This window comes from Orbicella faveolata, unplaced genomic scaffold, assembly GCF_042242905.1.
Source record: "Orbicella faveolata isolate gen_17 unplaced genomic scaffold, um_ofav_v1 contig_26, whole genome shotgun sequence".
Lineage (NCBI taxonomy): Eukaryota > Metazoa > Cnidaria > Anthozoa > Scleractinia > Merulinidae > Orbicella > Orbicella faveolata.
This window is the reverse complement of record NW_028301554.1, coordinates 12,936,667-12,957,376: the sequence shown is the minus strand read 5'-3', so window position 1 is coordinate 12,957,376 and position 20,710 is coordinate 12,936,667. Positions and strand designations below refer to the sequence as shown.

Here is a 20,710-nt window from a genome sequence, read left to right as displayed (position 1 = left end):
GGGCAGGTTTCAAATTCTGGCAAAAAGCCTGTGCTGACCTATATTATATGATTATGTGTCAAAGTAAATGTGTACAGCAGTTTTCATTCTTCCAAGCAAGAACATCCAACCATACCTAAGTTGCCTAAAGAAGTATGGACTCATTTACCTGAACAGGTGGCATTGGTAATGACAACATAGAATAGTACTCTACCCCAGCATAAAACTTTCAATCATTTTTTCTGGAAGAAGGGCCTGCCTCTGGACCCCCTAGATACTCGAGCACCTCAGGAAATCACTTAGAATATGTATGATTTCGGTCTCCAGCTATGTACCTGACATACGCTTTCAAATTACTTTCTAAAAGAAGGCTATCTATATACATTGTGCAAACACTGGGTCAGATTCAATTCACATGGATCGTCGCAGCTCCACAATAATGAAAGATCAACACAATAAAAAATATTTGAAGAAGAAGAGTGGAAAAGGGAAAAAATATTGTTAAGTATAATTTTCTGACAGTTCTCAGCTATATATTTGTATGTGGAGAATGGCACTATCAGACATAAAATTCTTGCTAAAGCATGCGAGGGCAATTGTTTAGACCACCTCCATGAATACATATAATTTAGATTGATAACACATATTAGTTAAGTTACCTGGATTTCATGATAGCTTCAATCCATGCTGTGCACTCCTGATTACTGTTTGCTCTTAGTATGAACTGTTGATGTCCATCCCCAGTTGGTACACTGATACTAAAACAATTCTTGAATTAAAAAGAAAAATAATTGTCAGTTTTATCACTGCTATTGTGACCCAAAATCAAGCTGCATATTTTTGCAAAAATTTGAATAAAATAACATGATATAAATGCAGTATATCAAGGACCAGTGAGATAACTTTCATTCTAAACACAAGCTGATCTTCTGATCAGTTAATTGCTTTGTACAGCTTTGTAGAAGGTATTTAATGCTGAATTTTAAGCTCGGTAATGAAATATGGAGGTGAATTAATCAACATGACACGAGTGTGGAACAAAGAAAAATTCTGAGTCCCCGACAGGAATCGAACCCATAACCTCCCGAACACTGGGCGGGCGCTTTATCCACTGAGCTAAGAGAACTCAGGGAGAGCAAGGTCATTTAACTGAGTTCACATATGACAGGTGTCCTGCATACTGCTAGGATCAACACTATGAAAGTTATCGTGAGTAGTCATCGGTTAATAAAGATGGTGAATTTTAAGTTCGGTAATGAGATGTGAAGGTAAATTAATCAACATGACACGAGTGTGGGACAAAGAAAAATTCAAAATCCCTGACAGGAATCAAATCGCTCGTGTCATGTTGATTAATTCACCTTCACATTTCATTACCGAGCTTAAAATTCACCATCTTTATTAACTTATCACTACTCATGATGACTTCGATAGCGTTGATCCTAGCAGTATGCAGGACACCTGTCATATATGAAATGCTCTCCCTGAGTTCTCGTAGCTCAGTGGATAGAGCGCCTGCCCAGTGTTCGGGAGGTCATGGGTTCGATTCCTGTCGGGGACTCAGAATTTTTCTTTGTCCCACGCTCATGTCATGTTGATTAATTCACCTTCATATTTAACACTGTTTGACAAAAGAAACTTCCATACAGGTTACAAAGAAAAACAATTTATGGGCTTGCCCTTCAGACAAGCTGTAACTATGATCTTAGGGCCCATTAACTGATCTTTCTAAGCCGTTGCTAAGGAAAATTCATTCTCATATAACCTTGTCATTTTCAGTTAGTTCAGAGTTATTTCATGTGTCTCAACATTTTCATGGTCCATAACACCAGTGATGACATCATCAGGCAACAACCATGGTCATGTGACTAATAATTCTGAAAAAATGTAAAGGCTCCCAAGCTTTAATCTTTATTATGCTATGCATAGATTTTGTTTCATTTCTAAAAGGTAAGATCTTGAGAGAATTTCAAAATATTGAAAAATTCATAATTTTCTAAAAAAAAAAAAAGTGTGTTTTTACAAAAGGAATGCATAGCTTTGTTTCCAATGTTGGCTTAACTGTAACTTGTTGAAAAAAGATGGATTTAACTAAAAACCACATCTCCTTATAAATAGTATTTAAGGAAACCGGAAGTGCCTGCGATATCTATTGGTAGTTACCCTATCAGAGCTGTAGAGTTTACACTACCAGACCGATAGGATCAAACAAAGCACACAAAAGCCACACAGAGAGGATTTTTATTTTTATTTTTATTTTGTGCTTGTTTTTCTGTTTTTCTCTTAGAAAAGAAAAGAAAAAACATTTAAAATGTACCAAATTTGTAAGTTGTTGAATTGTTTAAATTTTCTGTGCTTGGGCTGACACAAGTAACTGGAAGCGACATTTTCCCTGCAAGCGTACACATGAATCAGTTAATGGGCTCTTAACTAGCCTGAAAGAGTTCTTACTTGCCCCCCAAATTCCTCATTAGTATGTTTAACTAATTTAATTACACTGATACAATAATTTAATCTCCTATAGTGCCTTTAATTTCCCAAAAAAATTATTTCCCAAAAATCTTCAGGTGCCTGTCAGGAAAGCACAAGACACAATTATCCACAAGCCCAAGTGCAAAATTCGCTAGCCTCATTGGAAAGGACTTTCTTTGCACGGTGCTTTTGTATTAGTAAGAATACCAGGGAATGCAAACATTGATAAATGCGAACAATACATAGCATTTGAAAGCAATATAAACCAGAGTGATTTGATAGGTTTTCACACATTTATTGCCAAGTGCCACCATTCCAGTAAGTCTTTATTTTGGTCCATGATGTTCTAGACTGGCTTCACAATGAAAATAACATCCTTCTGACAACTTTTTGTTAAAGTCTTGCTTTCAACACACAGTTAATTTCAGGCTACATAGTTCCTCATAGTTTTGGGCTAACAACCTCAAGTGACAGCTTGCCTTAGGGAAAAGCTGAATTATTTGAGTTTTTGTCTAAGCCTGATCAAAGGTTCCACAGCAGTTTTCTGTCTCTCAATCAATTCAGAGCAAATTTACAATGTGAGAGAGTTATTATAATATAGTGGAGCAAATGTGAACATCGTGCTAATTTTCCCACATCAGGTGCCAAATTAAAATCATTACAATAATAATTATTGTAATGATTTCAATTCATCACTCTTGCTATTATTATTGTTAATGGCCTTTCAGAAAGAGCAAACATAATTTCTAATAGCTAAAAAAGAAATCTGTTTAGGTTTTAACAGAGATACCCATTCTATAGCAAAAAAATACCTGGCACAAGTTAGAAATAATATAATGTGGCACTCAATGGTTAATGGTAGTTAACTGGATACATATAGTTTCATCCAATAAGTATCTCTTGGGGTATTACAATTCATTTTCAACTATACCACAGTGACCAAATTTATTGGACAACCCTTCCCATGCCAGATCAGTACTAGCACATCTTGGCATAAATGTCTAGGAATTAAGAGCAGCTTCACCTAAATATCAACTAGACTTGGAAATAACGAAAAAATCGAATTTCTTTAAACTCGCCCAGAATGAAGACCTACGGGCACTAGTTACAAAAATATTGTTTTAAGTTCGATAAATGAAAAATTATTTTTCTGTGCAATTTTTTCGTTTCCATGCCCCAAATCAGCCAAAATCGATCAAAAATGAGTGGCATATTCAGAGCCTCATAAACTCAAAAGTAAAAATCTTCATAACAAACTGATTGCACATTGTATTTGTACTTCCTGTCTTGAACATTTAGAGCTAAACAGATCGCGATTTGATTAGAACTAAAATATTTCACGATTTTTCTAAATTAACGACCCAAGACAGCTAAACGAGAGGTCTACATTTAGCCTATTTTCAAATGCTAAAAAGGTGTTCTGGTACACGGCTTTTCCCAAAACGACTAGTTTGGTCTGAAAGAGCATTGTTTCTTCTTCAAATTAGTGAAATAAAATTTTTGGGTAAATAAAATCGCAAGCGCTGAGATAGCGAACTAAATGCAGCACTTCTTCCTGAAAACGTGACCTTTGACCCAAGCGTAACGAAACCGATTACTGCAAGAAAACCCGGAAGAAAAGCAAACGCTTCGTTATTTTGAAACATTTTCTAGTGACGTCTCTCCGAAACCATTATTGCAAGAAACTATTTCCAGATATGAAATCTTACAGGGTCAAAGAAGGAGCTAAAGGGCGCATTTCAAGGGCTTTGTTTGCTGAGAATTGAAGTCAATGACTGTTAACGAATTCCAGTGAAATTTGCGAACTTGAAGTATGTTAGCCGATACTTACCTGAATATTTATACTGATTTATAGAAGAGTCGTCTTCTTGGATTAACCTTCAAAAGAAGCTGAATCCACATTTGGAAACAAATGTTTAATGTTCCGTGACCTGCCTGCTGCTATAAATTCCATGCACATGCCGACCGCATGTTTGTCGTAAAACTGACTGAACTCCACTGACAGTTTCCATAGGCAATCCCAAAATAAACAATCCCGCAAAATGTAAAGTGAAATTGGCTGTCTTCAGGAACAGTTAGAAGCTAGAGTCAAGATCCATTACCTTTAAAAAGTGCTTGATTTTATTTGTTTGCGTTGACTTTGTTCATGCTGCATTTCTTACTGTCACGTTCGAATACCGCGAATCGGTCACGCCACAATACTGCAGACTGTGCAGACTTGTTTGGGCCTTTAATTTTGACTCATTTTTTTTTGGCGCTAGTTACAAAATGGTGTTCAATATATCTGAAAGTTTGTCATTTATCAACAGGCAGCACAAGCGCAGTATGTGACTTTTGATTCAATAGACAAACGCGTAAAAGACTTTGTATGGGAAACTTACTCAGTCTGCATGGTCTGCAGTGTTTTGGCGTGACTGATACACGCAGTATTCAAACGTGACAGTAACTACTGAGTGAACGAGGTAAAATCAAGCTCTTTTTAAAGGCAATGGAATGTGACTCTAGCTTCTAACTGTTCTCAAAGACAGCCAATTTCACTTTACATTTGCAGGATTGTTTATTTTGGGGTTGCCTATGGAAACTGTCAGTGGAGTTCAGTTAGTTTTACGACAAACATGCAGTTGACATGTGCATGGAATTTATAGCAGCGGGCAGGTCACGGAACATTAACCATTTCTTCTTTCAGAGGTTTCCAAAGCTGGATCCAGCATCTTTTGAAGGCTAATCCAAGAAGACGATTCTGCTATAAATATAAATATTCAGGTAAGTATCAGCTAACATACTTCAAGTTCGCAAATTTCACTGGAATTCGTTAACAGTCATTGACTTCAATTCTCAACAAACAAAGTTATTGTGTCAAAATGCGCCCTTTAGCTCCTTCTTTGACCCTGTAAGATTTCATATCTGGAAATAGTTTCTTGCAATAATGATTTCGGCGAGAAATCACTTGAAAATGTTTCAAAATAACGAAGCGTTTGCTTTTCTTCCGGGTTTTCTTGCAGTGATCGGTTTCCGTTACGCTTGGGTCAAAGGTCACATTTTCAGGAAGAAGTGCTGCGTTTAGTTCACTATCTCAGCGCTCGTGATTATATTTACCCCAAAATTTTATTTCACTAATTTGAAGAAGAAACAATGCTCTTTCAGACCAAACTAGTTGTTTTGGGAAAAGCTGTGTACCAGAACGCCTTTTTAGCATTTGAAAATAGGCTAAATGTAGACCTCTTGTTAAGCTGTCTTGGGTTGTTAACTTCGAAATTCTTCAAATATTTTAGTTCTAATCAAATCGCGATCTGTTTAGCTCTAAATATACAAGAAAGGAAGTACAAATACAACATGCAGTCAGTTTGTTATGAAGATTTTTACTTTTGAGTTTACAAACCTCTGAATATGCCACTCATTTTCGATCGATTTCGGCCGATTTGGGGCATCGAACGAAACAATTGCGTAAAAAAATATTTTTGATTTATCGAACTTAAGGTTACAGTATACCTTCAGAGGTGTCTCGCATGCAAGTGATGTAGCACGTGCAGTTTAAGCTGTAGATACCTAAACCCCTATATCAAATTAAAGCTTATAAGAGCTGACTATCAAACTATACCAAGAATTTTGAAATAAAATGTATTGTCGAATTTTTCACGACCATTAAATGCAAGCGCCCGAATCACCTTTCGAAAGCTACAAGTCAAAGCCAATTTCGTTTTTCGCTAATTTAATTTTTTCCTCGGTTTCATGGCCCAAAGCGCTTAAAAAACGTGTCTGCGTTTTGGCATATTTAATCGCAGTAAAAAGTTACAGAACATTTTCGAAATAGGATTAAAAAAATATGGGGTGATCGTACAAAAATCGCTCTCGAAGAAAAAGCATTTCGAAATTAACAATTCCCAGACATGCTTTTGTACTTTATTTGTTGAACTAGCTACTGTCCAAATTTGAGGGCTATTGAACAAATTCTCTTTGAGTTATAACTCTTTAAAGTGTCTGCTTCAAGTGAGAAAATTTATTCCAGAAAACAGCGCTAAGAAAAATCTTCTGCTTCGCAAACAAACTCCGCCCACAAACGCCTTCAACTGGTTCTCCGAAAACGGAGCCAATCAGTGTAGGGAAAGTTTACTACCGTTAACCTCCTAGTGGAACTTAGGTGCGAATCTCTAAAAAACCCTTGTGTTTCGCAATGCGCTCAAGGCGCCGAAGGCAGAGAGATTTTCTGTAGCTCGGTTTTTCTTGAAGTTGGTCTGGCAAAATGGGGAAGACTAAAAAGGATACAAATGCCAGAGTGGCTGAGCGAAGAAAACAAACAAAGGAAAGCGCGGGAAGCAACTGTGTGTGGTCAACTGTTCATGGATGATATTTCAAATGGTCTCAATGAGTCTGACGATTCGTCGATATTGGACTCATCAGAAGAGTCTCTGTCAACATCCCTGTTATTGCTGTCAAGTTCCGAAATTTTTACAGAACCTTTCTTTTCTCTTACCATGAATATTTTGCCCGCCTTATACGATAGCTATAGCTTCATTCGCGTGGCAAACTTTCGCTTCTTCACTCATTGATGTATTTTCATTCGTTCTTTGCTGTTTTCGCTTTTTCGAACTGGTCCATGTTTTTAACGTGGTCTATGTTTACTTATAACTTAGTAGAGTTACACCTAATACCAAAAATGCTGGGTAGTCAGAACAACAATGCTGATCGACTGAGTAGTCAATTCGTGACATCCATACAGGTAATTCCCGCGAAAATCGTCTCGGTTGATTGCATACGCGCCATAGGGCTGTCAATCAAGAGGTAAACTTTTACTTCCGACGTAAACGTAAAATCGCCATTTCTCCGCCAATATTTAGCCTTTTTCAAAAATTTTTTTCGGAAATATGAGATCATTCTTCGACCACTACTTTGACCCAAAAATCCAAATTTGAAGAAAATTCCCGACCCGAAGGTATACTGTAACCTTAAAACAATATTTTTGTAACTAGTGCCCGTAGGGCTTCATTCTGGGCGAGTTGGAAGAAATTCGATTTTTTCGCTATTTCCAAGTCTAGTTGATACTTAGGCGAAGCTGCTCTTAAGTCATTGTCAAATTAATTTAACTACGATCTTAAATTTGAATTAATGCTCATGCTCTTATGCCATTACACGAGTCATCCATACTGGTGTCTGTAGATTTTGTGAAGTGCAAGCTGGGATAATTTTGTTAAATTATGTAACAATATCCTCTTGATAATCATTTGAACTGACAATAATTGAAATTGGATAATCCAGTACCTGATGGTTTCTAGAGGTCACCTTGCCTCACATTAAAACATTTATAAATACTGTATATTAATGAATGAATGAATGAATATAGGCTTGCCTAAACACCCCACTCAAGCTATGATATAGACTGAAATACAAAGTTCTGATCAAGACGTAAATACCAATGGTTGTTAAATTCTAAAACGTCTCATACGGTTTGACATTATCAGTTCTCAACCAAATTAAATTGCTTGCAGGTAACTACTTTTTGGCCAGCCTTATTAAGCAGTAAAAAGAAGATCAACAATTTGGCAAAAAGTTACACAATTGTGCTACATGTGCTTCATGGCAGGTAAAAGAAACTTATAGTCATGACTTGAAAAACAACTAAAAAGTAATGCGAGATTATATAATTAACCTATGAAATTCGCCGATTGGTTCTGCAAATAAATTTCCTTCCCAAAAACATCGACTCTGTTCATCACATTAGATTCTTATTCAAATTTTTAGACCACACTGCAACCAAAACAACATATATTCAACCTCAAAGGCCTCACAGTGAGACGAAAAGCATATTTGTTCATTTTATGTATGAATAATAAATAATCGATTGCAATTATCTCTCTTCTTGTTTTGAAGCCATTTGCGAATGTCAATAAAGAATTAGTCAAACCGTTCTTGTGTGCAAAATGTTTCGAAAAAGACTTTGGATAAAATAAAACAAGCAGTAATGGGAAAAACTTAGGTACTCAATGTAAAATGAAGATCGACCAAGCTGAACGACACAAAAGATAAATATATTCATGGCAGAGTTGTTATTAAATTGATTTCGTGTGCTGATCTGTATTATGTTGACAAATTTAGCCAGGAGCTAAAAGTGCGCATCATATCACATGCATCGCCCACACAATACTTGAATTCTGTATTTCCTGTAATATTAAAAAGGGGTTTGAAGGGAAATATTTAGATAGCGTACAAAAATTGCTGAAATAAGTCTTTCCTCGACTCGTGATTAAGGTGTCAGCTGATCATGCAAAAGCTAACTTTGAAGCAAGGTCAAAACCACTTCGGCACTCTTTCAAGAGGTTTTATTTTAATTTATGAGTTTTTTTATTTTTATTTTAAGGCCAAAAATATTATGAAAGGGTTCTGTAGTAAAAACAAATCGAGAACAAGAAAAAAGACCGTTCACAAATGGGGGAACAGTAAAAATGAAATATCTTTTGTGTCGAGGAAGTGAAGCAGAAAATGCAAAATCTCGAAATATGCCTTGGGCTCACAAAGCTTACCTGGTTTTCACTCTCCTTCAGATTGGTCAGACACAATCGCTCACAGATGCAATGCTCCAAATAAATAACTCCAGAAAGTTTTGCTGAATCCTCACTCTCAAAGTAAAATAGAAAATTTTGGTACAGAGCAACCCAGCGCTGCAGCCATTTTCCAGCGTTTTCGTGGTTTTTCATAAACACACGACCGCTCATTGAGTAGTCAAGTCTTGCTAGTGAAGCCAAATGGTTGAGTTGCTCCTCGCCAATTCGTACAGAAGTGGGCATAGTGACTGAACCAACTCAAACAAGCATACAGTTCATGGCTGTGTTTTTACCAAAAAGTGAACTAGTTCTCTTGGTGATTTCAGCAGTCTGGTCAAAGATGACATTCGTTGGATGAGAAGTCAGCTTGATATTTTAATCCTTCCAAGGAAAGAATCGTTAGTTTTCCATCACACAACGATGCATGTCTACCATTTTAGGCTGTTTCTTGTCTCAGAAAGTAAAATGAAGGACAGCTATTCTCTCGCAAAAGCTGCTCACGATGAAGTAAGAAATAGATGAGCCTCGCACCTTTGGAAAGGCAACAAAAAAGTCACTGTGTATGGTAGGGAGAACATTTTGTCCTCAGATCCCCGCGGCCTTCTGAGTCAAACGGGGTCGAGGTTGGGGCCAGGGATCAGATTATGTTGTAGTTTGATCTCAGTTATTTTGTTTATTATTATTTTAAGTATATGTGATTTCTTGTCTTCGAGTTAGTTACCTTTTTCTCAATTTATCCCTAGTCAAGGTAATAATTTATTGACTTGGATAAACTTAAAAAAGTTCTCAAAAGTTAACTGACCAGAGGAAAACGAACATCATAGAATCAAAATCAAAACTTAACTGCGATAGAAAACTTAAATTTAACATGTACTTCATAGATGAATGCCATGATGATAACAAATAACAGGGGCGGATCCAGGAATTTCTGAAAGGGGGGGGGGGTTGTACACTATTGTAGTAACCTTTAACGCCAATGGTGTGGAAGGCGAGTTACGGCCCCGTACCTCTGGCACGAGCTCTTAAGGGGTCCGGAGCCATGCCCCTCCCCCCAAAAAAATCATGTTTCCGATTTTTCCCTCTAAAACGCCTTTTGCAGCATTCCCGAGACTTCAAAAGAGTTGTGAAGGCATGATATAAAATCTGGAATTTATCTTATTTCTCAGCCAGGAACCCAAAAATAATAATGCATGATTGAAAGGGACAGCAGTATCATCAATAGTTATTTGTCGTTTCTCTACATACCTCATTAATCAAACAACGTAGCCTGAAATAGTCTTCTAGGATGAGCTTTTACAAAGGCCTCGCATATCTCGTCTACCCCGAATCTCTCAGGGTAATGCATAGCAATAACAGCGAGATCTGAAAAGCGCTCTTCAGACATCGTTGATCTGGTGCAGGTTTTGATCCGTTTCATGAGCGAAAAGGACCGCTCAGCTTCCGCACTACTGATTGGTAGGGTTCACGCAATGAGCAGAAGACGATGGATGTTTGGAAAAGCATCCTCGTCACACGCGCCAAGTGCTAATAGAAGATTGCTTGGAAGTTCCTTCTCTGCTGACTGCCACATCGTTTGCCATCTTCGCAGCTCATTCCCAAGGGATTTGGGAAATGGATGGTCATTCTCCCAGAACAGCATGCCTTCTGTTGCCTCAGATAGCTCCAGGGTGTTTTTAACGAGGATTGAGGGTACTAGATAAAGCAAGTGACGGGCGTGGCGATCCTCGTCAGAAAATCGGTCTTGCATTTGACTAATTAGGGAATCAAGAATGGGAATAGCCACAGATTTTTTGTAATGATCAATTGGACTAGAACTGGGAATGTTTGAGCGATTCCTCTGTATGCTTGTCTTTCTGAGAATAGCTTCAACGATTCCCAGTTTCTCAGCAAGGTCTAATATTTCTTTGTTCTGAACCACGAACTTACCTGATTTCTTTGTATAAAAATCTGTTATTTTCTTCATTTTCCGTCCAACGTTGAACACACTTCAACAATACTCAAACATTCGCTTGGTCCCAATCCCACTCGTTTACGTTTGAATGAATTTCACCTGTTCATGTCGCCTGTTATATCTGATCCTGTCTGATGACGTGATCCTGATACGACCTTCTTGCAAGTAATATCCTCCACAGCAGTCGCGAAATGTACATTATCTTTTCAAAACTTGAAAAGCAGTCTAATGGTGGAAGTGAAACAACTTTGTAAAAAACAATTTTATTCTATTATTTGTAGGAAGAATAAAACAAAATAACCAAAAAAAAATGCTGCTCAAAGGGGGGGTTGCAACCCCATCAACCCCTCCCCTGGATCCGCCTCTGAATAAGAGCATTCAACATCCAGCTATTCCCCAACCCTCTAGACATTCCATGTTAGCTTACATACACTAGATAGACAAATTCTATTATTCTTGCTGACCAAAAGAATCTGGGGCTCCATTCCCGGCTTTAACCGGGAAACAGTGTCGCAAAAAGTGCCTTCCCTTTGTCTCTTACTTTTGTCTAGATCTGGAAACGTTGCATAGCCAAGGAGAAGATTTTATTTCCTGGCAACATGGGTCAACTTTGTACCTCGCTATGTCTTTGCTTGGCAGTGCAGGAATCAAACGCTATGGGACAGTGAACTTGGAGCATAATGCGGCGGGATGCAGATAGCGCTGTGGAGGACGCTTGTACTCTTAGCAACGACAGCAATCATCTAAACTTGGATGTACAAGGACACTGAAGGGAAATGGTACGAATCAATAATGAACCCTGATCAGCTGTTTAAATCAAGCAGGAATAATGCACTGGACAGTAGGTTCTCGGCGTCAATACCCACCAAAGTGCATCACTTGTATTCCTCTTCTAAGGCGCCATTTGTCAACAACGGCGTCGATCTTTTAAGTCTAACAGATACAAACTTAGAGGTAAGCACTTGTCCGCAGGTGTCAAACAACTTTATTTTTAAACAGCCTTGAAACCTCTGATGTTTATGCTAGTTATTTAGTATAATTTCAAAACAGACCATCGTATTCTCGTGTATAGAAATCGATCCAATTAACTTAAGTTTATATTTGCCAGTCGCTCATTTATAATTTAAGCTTCTAAGCCTACCTTTTGCTTGATTGTTTTGAGATTGGACGTTAAATTTTAATCAGCGCTCGATAAGCCCGGGGATAAGCTTAGCTTAAATTTCCCTTTAATTAACTAAAACTGTAGAAACCGCCTGGATATTTTGGTTAAGTTACATGTACGTCTTTTTTTTTTCCAGTGTTTGCTAAGGGCAGCTGTTGATGATTTGTTTATCTAATGCTTGAGAAAGACGATATACGGTGATGGGAATCTTATGCAAATCAATAATTCATGTTTTTTTCGCTAACATAATTGATCGAATGCTACAATATCAAGGATCTGAGTGAAAGCCCTCTTGAACCTTTTTGAGACATGACATGTGCTAAAATTTTAATAAAAGTGCAAAGCGGTCGTCAAAGAAAGGTGAAATTAACACTGAATCCTTCGTCAAGAAATTTTAAAGTGACCTCTAGAATTGATCCAGCCTAACTTGTAGGTCATTGAGTAACCCAGAGTTTTCATTAAGGGTTGGGCACCAGGCAAATTAACTGGCTATGAGGATGATTTTGTCTGCTTAGACTTGACCATTTAAGGGAAAGTTTCTCTTAAAAAGAATTTCAATTCAAAAGTTTTGCCTGGCTGTGAAAAGTTAAACTAGTTGCCATCCTGCTGAAAATGTTAATGAAACTCCTGGTAGCCGCAGACCATGACAAGTGCCAGCAAAGTGTCATAATGGATAAATTTTAAAATGCTGCATTCTTTTTATATAGCAAGTGCGAAAGTCTCTAAGGGGTGGCTACATTTTAAGTTTGTTTCTTCTCAAAGAACAAAAAGCCTCATACACTGTACATGTAGCTGTCATAGTGGTGAGTGAATGAGTCATCTACTCTACATCACACCAGTTGCAAACACATACAAATTGATTCCATTTTTCACATAATTTATTATATTACATTTGTATATATGAACTTCCGCATTTCCCCGTAAGAGTAAATGATCTGAAATTGACCATGAAATCCAATTACTGCAGAGGTTTGTTGCTATAATTGTTCAGCGAAAATAGCAAAATAGTTTCAAAAACACAGTATACTTGGGAATGTTCTTTTTTTTCTGTTTCCAGCTCTTCGTCTATAAAGTGTGAAGGAAGAATACAATTATTTCTCAGCCTGGCCCAACTGGCCCTGGAAAGTGACAAGATTTTAGATCTGTAGTGATCTCAATCAGTTTGCTTTTTACTGGTTGCCTAGCACATGATCAATTTCTTCCCCGCTGATTCGAGTTTCAAGTTTCATTTTGCTATAGACGGCAAACAAAAATATATAATCTGTTCGTACTGAAAATAATACCATACTTGGTTTCATCATTCTCCTAAAGAAGAGAATTAAAAAAATCTTGGGAGTTTGATTTTGCTAGAAACCTATCAAAGCCTGTATTTATGGAATACTGAAGATAAATTTTTTTATATGATCAGAAGGACATTATGAAAACTGATTTATCAGTTGATCAATGGTGTCAAAATATGACTAAATTTTAGTTAACTAGACAATGATCTCCAGTAGGCAATTAAATGGTACTGATTTTGTGCTCCAAATTTTCTTGGTGGGGGGAGGGGGGGCATGCCCCTGCACCCCCTTAGCTTGGCATTTTTTCTGCCCGGTTGTCATGCCCTGATGCCCACCTGCTAAAAAACTTATTGAAACCCATTCTGCATACTGCATTCTGTATACTACTGCATGTAGGATTAGCCTGATATATCTCACCAGATACAGTTTAATTTTATAAACTGTTGAATTTGCAGGAAAACCTATCTGCTCTTACAGGCTGCTTTGCAAGTAGCAAATGAATAATTCTAAATCCAGCAGAATTCTACAAGTAAATAATCTGGAACTGACAGAAAATAGTTCTCTGAATACAAAAGCACTGCATTTTAAGTACCAGTGAAGAGTTAAAGTGTACGTGTATTCTTAATTAATCACATAAAAAAGTGAAGCCCAGGGTTCTCCCTTGTTTTCAGTACAGGTAAAAGAGCATTTTAAACCGGTAAAGCAATCAGGTGAATCGCAGCCTTGTTTATTAGGTCTGCTCTGTACATTACATGGAATTGAAATTTGCCCCATATTCTTGTCAACTTCAGCGCCGACCTTAAATTAAACCTTTACAGATACAAGTTTTACCCTCATTGCTACGTAGTTTGTGTGAGTATTAAGTCACAGAAAAATAGGCAAAAGCCACTTCCGGGATATCCTTGCAATGCTTACATGTACATGAAGTGTCACTACAAAATCAGCAGTCGTCTCTCAAAGCCAAACGAAATCGCTGCATATTGTTTTCATTCACATTCTGGAAGGATTTTATTGTCAAGGATTCTCTCAAAACGTTGTCTGAAAATAGATTTTAAACACTTTTGACCAGAATGTGGAGCATTTTGTGACAAAGATGAAGTTTTCGATCTGCACACGTTAATGTTGGTCAATTTAGCAACACCAGTTTTCTAAAGCCGATAGTTAGGTGGGAAGTTCATGGAACTGATTTCCCCACATTGCTTGCAAAACAAAGTACTTGTAACATCTAAAATTACTTTACATGTAACTGTTTCCATTTGTGACTTCTTGCCATTGCTGATGGAGAGAAATGATAACAATGTTCGTTGTCGCTTCATTGTGAAACTGAACATAAACAACTACCGATGCACATGCGAAGAAATGACATCTGCCATGATGGAATTGTGGCGGAAAGCCTGCCAAAAATTTGCAGTTCTTGCCTCGAATTTCGAAAGCCACAGATACACTGTAGTACTTACAAACCATAGCCTGCACAGTTTATCTATTAAATCTGATTATTTATTCTCTTACAAGGATAAACTACCGATTATGTCAATGAAACAACTATATTTTTTTCTTTTACCTGTCAAATTTTTAAGAATTCCAAGGGATTTTAGGCAGTAATGAGTGGTGCTACAGGTGGTAAATTTTACCGGTTATCGCCTGAAAAGGAGAAGACTGAAAGCCTTTTGAGCCCAACTAGCTCATAGTTCTCTGCACTTAATTCTGGTTTCTGTAATAAGTGGCTAGGGGTTTTGTTATTCCCACCTGGATGGGATGTTAGTCCATGGCAGGTTACTGTCCGACACTCTGTCAGGTTGTGAGTTTTGCCAATAACCGATGCCATAGATACAAAGCAGCACTGCATTTGAGTAAGTTGGTAATGCATAATTCATTACTGTTTACCCTGCCTTTTTTTGCAGGATGAATTTGGCCAATCCTATAGTAGCATAGGCCTAGAAGTGAGGACTCTGAGGAAGGCTCTCAATTTACCAGTAGATACCTTACCAAAGACTTGTGGTCTGACATCAAACCATTGGCCAAATGAGCATGCAAGCAGGACAAGCCAGATGTTCCTTACTGATAGTGGGTACTCATCAAAAACGAATCCTCAAAGTGATGAGGCAGTGCAAAGTGTTACAGCATCAAGAAATGGTAATGCTGCCAATTATTCAGCTGCCTTGGGATTAGAAAGTCCTTTTGATGTAAAATCTAGCCCTGTGAGTATGGAGTTAAACTCCAAGGAACATCACCAGAATTCTTCAAAGATGTATGAAAGGAGTCTAAAAAGTTCCCTTGATGAGAGTGAAACTAAACGAATGTTGCTGTTGGAAAAACTCAGAGAAGCTCACCTGGCAATACAGGTAAGCTGTTATCAATATGTTTTTTATCTATTCTAAATATTGTTCTTGTACTTTTGCAGTTTTCACATTTTATATAATTATGCCAAGCTGGTGTTTGCTTACAGGGGGTCCAAACTACAGATCAGAGGTCACTACAAGACTCTGTCAATAACAACTGTAATACAGTTGAACCTCTGGTTGTGACCACCTCTCGTAAGCAACCAAGTCAAATCACTATATTTGGAAACGCTTGTAAGTGACCACCTCTCATAAGTGACCACAACCACTTTTAGAGCTAAAATTTTGAAATTTTCTTTTGTTTTTACCCCCCTGTAAATGACCTTGACAGATAATATAGCAGAAATGGGATAATAAGGTATTGTCAAATTCAAGGCTAGCAATCCAATCTTTATTAGTTCATGTCAGTTCCCCCTAACGTTTAGACATTAAAGATTCAAATTGTAATCATCATGAGACTTGTTCCATTTGCGTTATTGATGCATGGGGTATGTCTCTGCAGTTACCATATGCTAGTGAGGCAAACTTTTCACCCAATATGGTCTAAGCCCTGGTAAGCAACCACCTCCTGTAAGTGACTTATGGGAGGTTCAACTGTGAGTGTTATAAAGGTTTAAGATGCCTGGTGCTTTTTAAGGGTACAGTGTTCATGTACTTTAAAAAAAAACTTAGAAGGGAAGAGGGAGGTTGTGAACATTAACATTCTAAGGAATAAAGCATTTTAAATATCTACAGGGAAAATTAAGGAACAAAATTATTAAGAAGAGAAGGTAATTTTAAAGAAAACTTTATTATTTTAGAGCAAACGTAAGGTTGGCCAGATAGCTTTGATTTCTTGTAGCAATTATAGAACACCAAGTAGTTTTACTACAGTTTTTACACCATCCACTTTCAGTGTTACGTGCATAGGTGACATCTTTCAATATGCCTTCTCTCGACATGCGATGTAACCTGCCTATGTTAAAAATGTAAGCACAACGGACTTCTTTGCAGTCAAACTCGACTTTTAGTGATGAAAGACAGATTTTTTTGACATCAAACTAATGCTAGGAGTATCAAGAGGTCATTCTGTGACAGATGAATGTTTACACCTTGCGAATATTGAAAGAGGTAACGGCCCATTTCTACCAGAAGTCGCTATTGAGAGCCACACGACTCTACACTCAAATCATTTGAATTATCAGGTGTAAATCAGGAAATATGCAAAGTCCACAATCTTCTTCAGCCATTTGAGGTCAGTAAGTATAATTTTTTGTCATTTCTGCTAATACATGTAAACAGGAAAATTACCAGTCTCATAGTTAAACAGTCTTTCAGCCATTTATATAGCATGTCAAAAGATGGCCAAAAGGTGTTGCCCATGCACATAACACTGAAAGCAGGTGTAAGTGACTTATGACCTGTAAACACTTAATGATGTGCTTACTATTTGTAACATTATTATTCAGAACCAAGCAGAAAAACTGGCAGCAACTGAGAGTGAGATCTGCTTCTTGCGGGGACAGCTGAAGAGCATGGGTATAGAACTGGAGGTAGAGCAAAAAGTAGATAGTGTTCAACAGACTGTTACCTTGTCTTAGGTTGTGATCACTAATGGGTATGGGTTGCTAATAGAAGGGATTGCAAGAAGAACTTTAACTGTATTTCAGCCTTCTGTGACATTGTGCAGTTCCAAAAAATATCCATATGGTCCACCCAAAGGGCGGAAGGAAAGTAATCCTAAGGGGGAGGGGGAAGGGGTTCAAAAGCCTAAATTTTAAAGGGCAAGATGAATCAAATCCTGCACTGTGATTGGCTACCCAAGCAGGCAAGATGGAGCTATCTTGCCCACTCAGGACTACCTGTCGTGTCCCGCAAGAAAAATTTCTCCTAAAGCCATATAATAAATCCCTTATTAACCAAGCTTGTTCAGTCAAGATGGCTTGATATTGGCCAAGTTCTTTTTTTGCGAGTTAATGGACTTTGACTCCCTCTCGGTCCATAAACAAGCAAAAAAAAGAACTTGACCAATATCCAGCCATCTTGGCCTCACACTTAGTCAATAACCCATATATATAAAGCTTAGCCAGAATTTCAAACTAAAAAGCTTTTTCATGGGAGAGGTATGGTTATTTTCTGGAACAACACATTGACAGAGGTTTAGCATCAATATTATTGTGTAGTTACTGTGAGTACTTACAGATGTTTACATCACTTGTCTAATGCATATAATTCTCTTGCCTGTTTTCAATCTAGGGACTGCAGCAAGAGCTCGATAGTTTGACAATGGAAAAGAAGCGCCTTGAAGTTTTTAAATCAGAAAATTTAAAGAATCGTGAAGCAATCCTAATAAGGTTTGTCCAAGAAACGAGATAAACAGACTTAAAGTATGAGCAGTAATGATGTTACTGATTGTTTCCTATCTTTATAACCTTCCCATCGAAACTATCTTCTCCAGATCAGATTTTTTTCCTTTCTTTAAACATGGTAAAAAGGCCACTAACCCCCCAATTTTTTTTTTCACTAATATAAATTTCCTTTTTCTGCTGATCACCACTGCGAAAAAAATATTGTTGTAGCTATTTTTGTTAATTTTGTATGAATTTTCAAAGTTTGTAAATTTGCCCTTTTCCATGTTCACAACCAAGGAATAGCAGAGAAGGGGACGAGTTGGCTTCTGACATCATTTCAGGAATAACAGTATTTTGTTTCTGAGAAGAATATATGCGAACATGTGATAGTGTAGTGGGTCAAAATCGTTGCAGAATGCAAGGAAGAAATGTTGTTAGAGGCTGTAGCAATACAGGATGCGTAGAATAGAGTATTCCTCTTCATTTGACACCTCTTTCTCGATGAAATTTGACCAGAAACGAGAAAAAGACCAAAGAAGTGGGCTGATCTGTGCAAAGCTAAAGCCGAGGAGCCATCGAGGATTTCTTTGATTGCGGGTTTGCCACTACTGTAAACACCTAGAGATTTTCATGGTCTGTATATTCTTCACTATCTCTTGTAGAAGGCTTGAAATTTTTAAGGTACTGCATAAGACACAAATTTTGGATAAGCTGGAAGCCATCTGACTTTTTTGAGTGCAAACAATCCCCCAAGTCCCAGATGAAACTATAGGTGAGGAAATTACACGGTAAATTAAACGCATCTCGTTTTTTTGTACGTGAAATAGAGACTTTTGTAAACGAATAGTAAACAAAACCTACGTTCTACAATGGGGCGAATACGATTGTTGAGGCTTCGAACTGGTGAACTAGCTATGTATTTGTGGATTTTACATGTAATAAAAACACACGCACATAATGCCAGAGGTCGTAATCCAGCCATGTTTCTCAATGGCCATTCTGAATACAGAATTGTTTTGTTCTTTGAGCTTCCTCTTTGAGGAACAAAAGTGTCTAAATTACAAACTTAGAATGGATCAAGCATTTATAAATGTATGAGGAAAGTGAAACAAATGATAAAGATTCGACTCTATAGCTACCGACAGAGATTGCCGCGCTGAATGAAGAATGCGCTTGTCAGTGAACCAAAATACAAACTAATAAGTCGAGAACTCCCAGGTTATTAGCGAATGTAAAATGGACATTTCATTCCAAATAAAAGTTAAGTAGAAATGTATTCATTTAACTGATACTATACTGAACCTCTTCAAGATCTTGTCGAAGGATTTTCCATGAGTTACTAGTACGAAATATGTAAATTTGTGTAGCTTTTGTTCGTACACAGCAATTGACTATGCATAACACTACAGTCAGTCGACAATAATGAAGCGAAGAATTACCCCACCTTCGAATATTGTTTGTCGACATCTCTGCTTATCTCTTATGTTAAAATTATAAATTTTTTCAATCATTGATGTAGAGGAGTAGGCAGGAGTGGACTACGACTGAATCACATTTTAACTTGTATTTCGGGGGAAATTAATGTTTGATCTAAAAATTTTTGACACTCCGAAATCTGCATGTTGCGTAAAGTCAAATATCCAACTCTTCATGTTCATTGACATCTTTATAACTCCTTAAGAGCTGTAAGCTAACTCTTCAGTCATTATTTGTACCTAGTTTATAACCCTAATGGACCGGCAAATTGTTGAACCTGGCCTAAAAATAATTATACAAAGCAGTGATCTCGACTGGCGACCCACTCTTCGAAATGGAAAAAAATATATACATTGCAGCTGTCCAAATCGTAGATGATACAGTTCTTTCACTTAAAAATATTGTCCAGTTTTGATAAAATAGGAATCATAAATAACCCAAAACTGTTTTGACTGCCCTTGAAGCTCAGTCAAAAGTCTCTTGAGTGTTTTAGCCTGGTTCCCGAAGTGACGTCACTAGTAGCCCGACCCAGATCCCACTTTGCGCAGTTGTGAACATAGAAATTACATGTTTAAACACCTGTAGAAATGCAGGGTTTTTATCAATCAAGAAAATTTTTTCGCTGAAGTAATCAGGGAAACTAGTATATTTTATTAAAGGAAAAAAAATTTGGGGGTTAGTGGCACTTTAACAAACCTTCATGTATATGTTATGGTTCAAATGTTTTCTTGCTGGAAAAAAGTGAATACCAGAAATGGTTTTGGGTTTTTCTTGAACAAAGGGCAATGGTTGAAAAAAATAGCATTTTGTTCATTTGTTTGTTGTTTTGTTTTGTAACAGGGTGGATGATTTGGATAAGGAGTTAAAAGTTCTAACTGCAACACACAATGCCTTGAAACTTGAGGCATCAAAGAAGGGAGCTACATTAGAGGAAACAACGTTTTATCTGACTACTCTTAAACAGGACAATGACAAACTTCAGGAGGTACAAGTATTTATGTCAGGTCTGTCTGTCTCCAGTTGTGGTAGGTGCTGTTTTGAAATTGCCTGACTAGTTTGTATCTTTTGTTACAGGTTAACAATGGTCTTGAGAAAGAGTTATCTTCTCTAAGGGACATTGTATACCAACATAGCAAGTCCAATACGAAGACAGAGTTACTAAATAAGGTGAACTGATATCATTTT

At 37.4% G+C, this 20,710-nt stretch overlaps 2 protein-coding genes and 1 pseudogene across 7 annotated transcripts in view; 1 reads left to right on the top strand and 2 right to left on the bottom strand.

The window, feature by feature from the left end:
- The window catches only part of LOC110063247 (ras-specific guanine nucleotide-releasing factor 1-like), a 43,686-nt gene extending 34,140 nt beyond the window's left edge, over nucleotides 1-9,546 (bottom strand). Inside the window, exons 1-2 of the mRNA XM_020770206.2 lie at nucleotides 8,967-9,546; nucleotides 639-748 (exon numbers count right to left, since the gene is read on the bottom strand). Coding sequence (XP_020625865.2) covers nucleotides 639-748; nucleotides 8,967-9,230 — 374 coding nt within the window. The 5' untranslated portion in view covers nucleotides 9,231-9,546. The remainder of the gene's footprint in view (nucleotides 1-638; nucleotides 749-8,966) is intronic.
- Nucleotides 9,547-10,197: 651 nt separating this feature from the next.
- LOC149108204 (52 kDa repressor of the inhibitor of the protein kinase-like) lies at nucleotides 10,198-11,001 on the bottom strand (annotated as a pseudogene).
- A 411-nt stretch (nucleotides 11,002-11,412) lies between these two features.
- LOC110063294 (uncharacterized) overlaps nucleotides 11,413-20,710 on the top strand; it is a 37,877-nt gene continuing 28,579 nt past the window's right edge. For 4 of the 6 annotated variants that reach the window (XR_002298209.2, XR_002298211.2, XM_020770262.2 and 1 more), the window contains exons 1-6: nucleotides 11,414-11,892; nucleotides 15,282-15,722; nucleotides 17,168-17,251; nucleotides 17,955-18,052; nucleotides 20,366-20,510; nucleotides 20,600-20,692. Coding sequence is in view for 2 of the 6 variants with exons in the window: in XM_020770262.2 (XP_020625921.1) it covers nucleotides 11,692-11,892; nucleotides 15,282-15,722; nucleotides 17,168-17,251; nucleotides 17,955-18,052; nucleotides 20,366-20,510; nucleotides 20,600-20,692 (1,062 nt within the window). In the remaining 4 variants the exon portion in view is untranslated. Of the gene's footprint in view, nucleotides 11,893-15,281; nucleotides 15,723-17,167; nucleotides 17,252-17,954; nucleotides 18,053-20,365; nucleotides 20,511-20,599; nucleotides 20,693-20,710 lie in introns of all 6 variants that reach the window. The other 2 variants (XR_016209164.1, XR_002298210.2) reach the window with 1 other exon arrangement.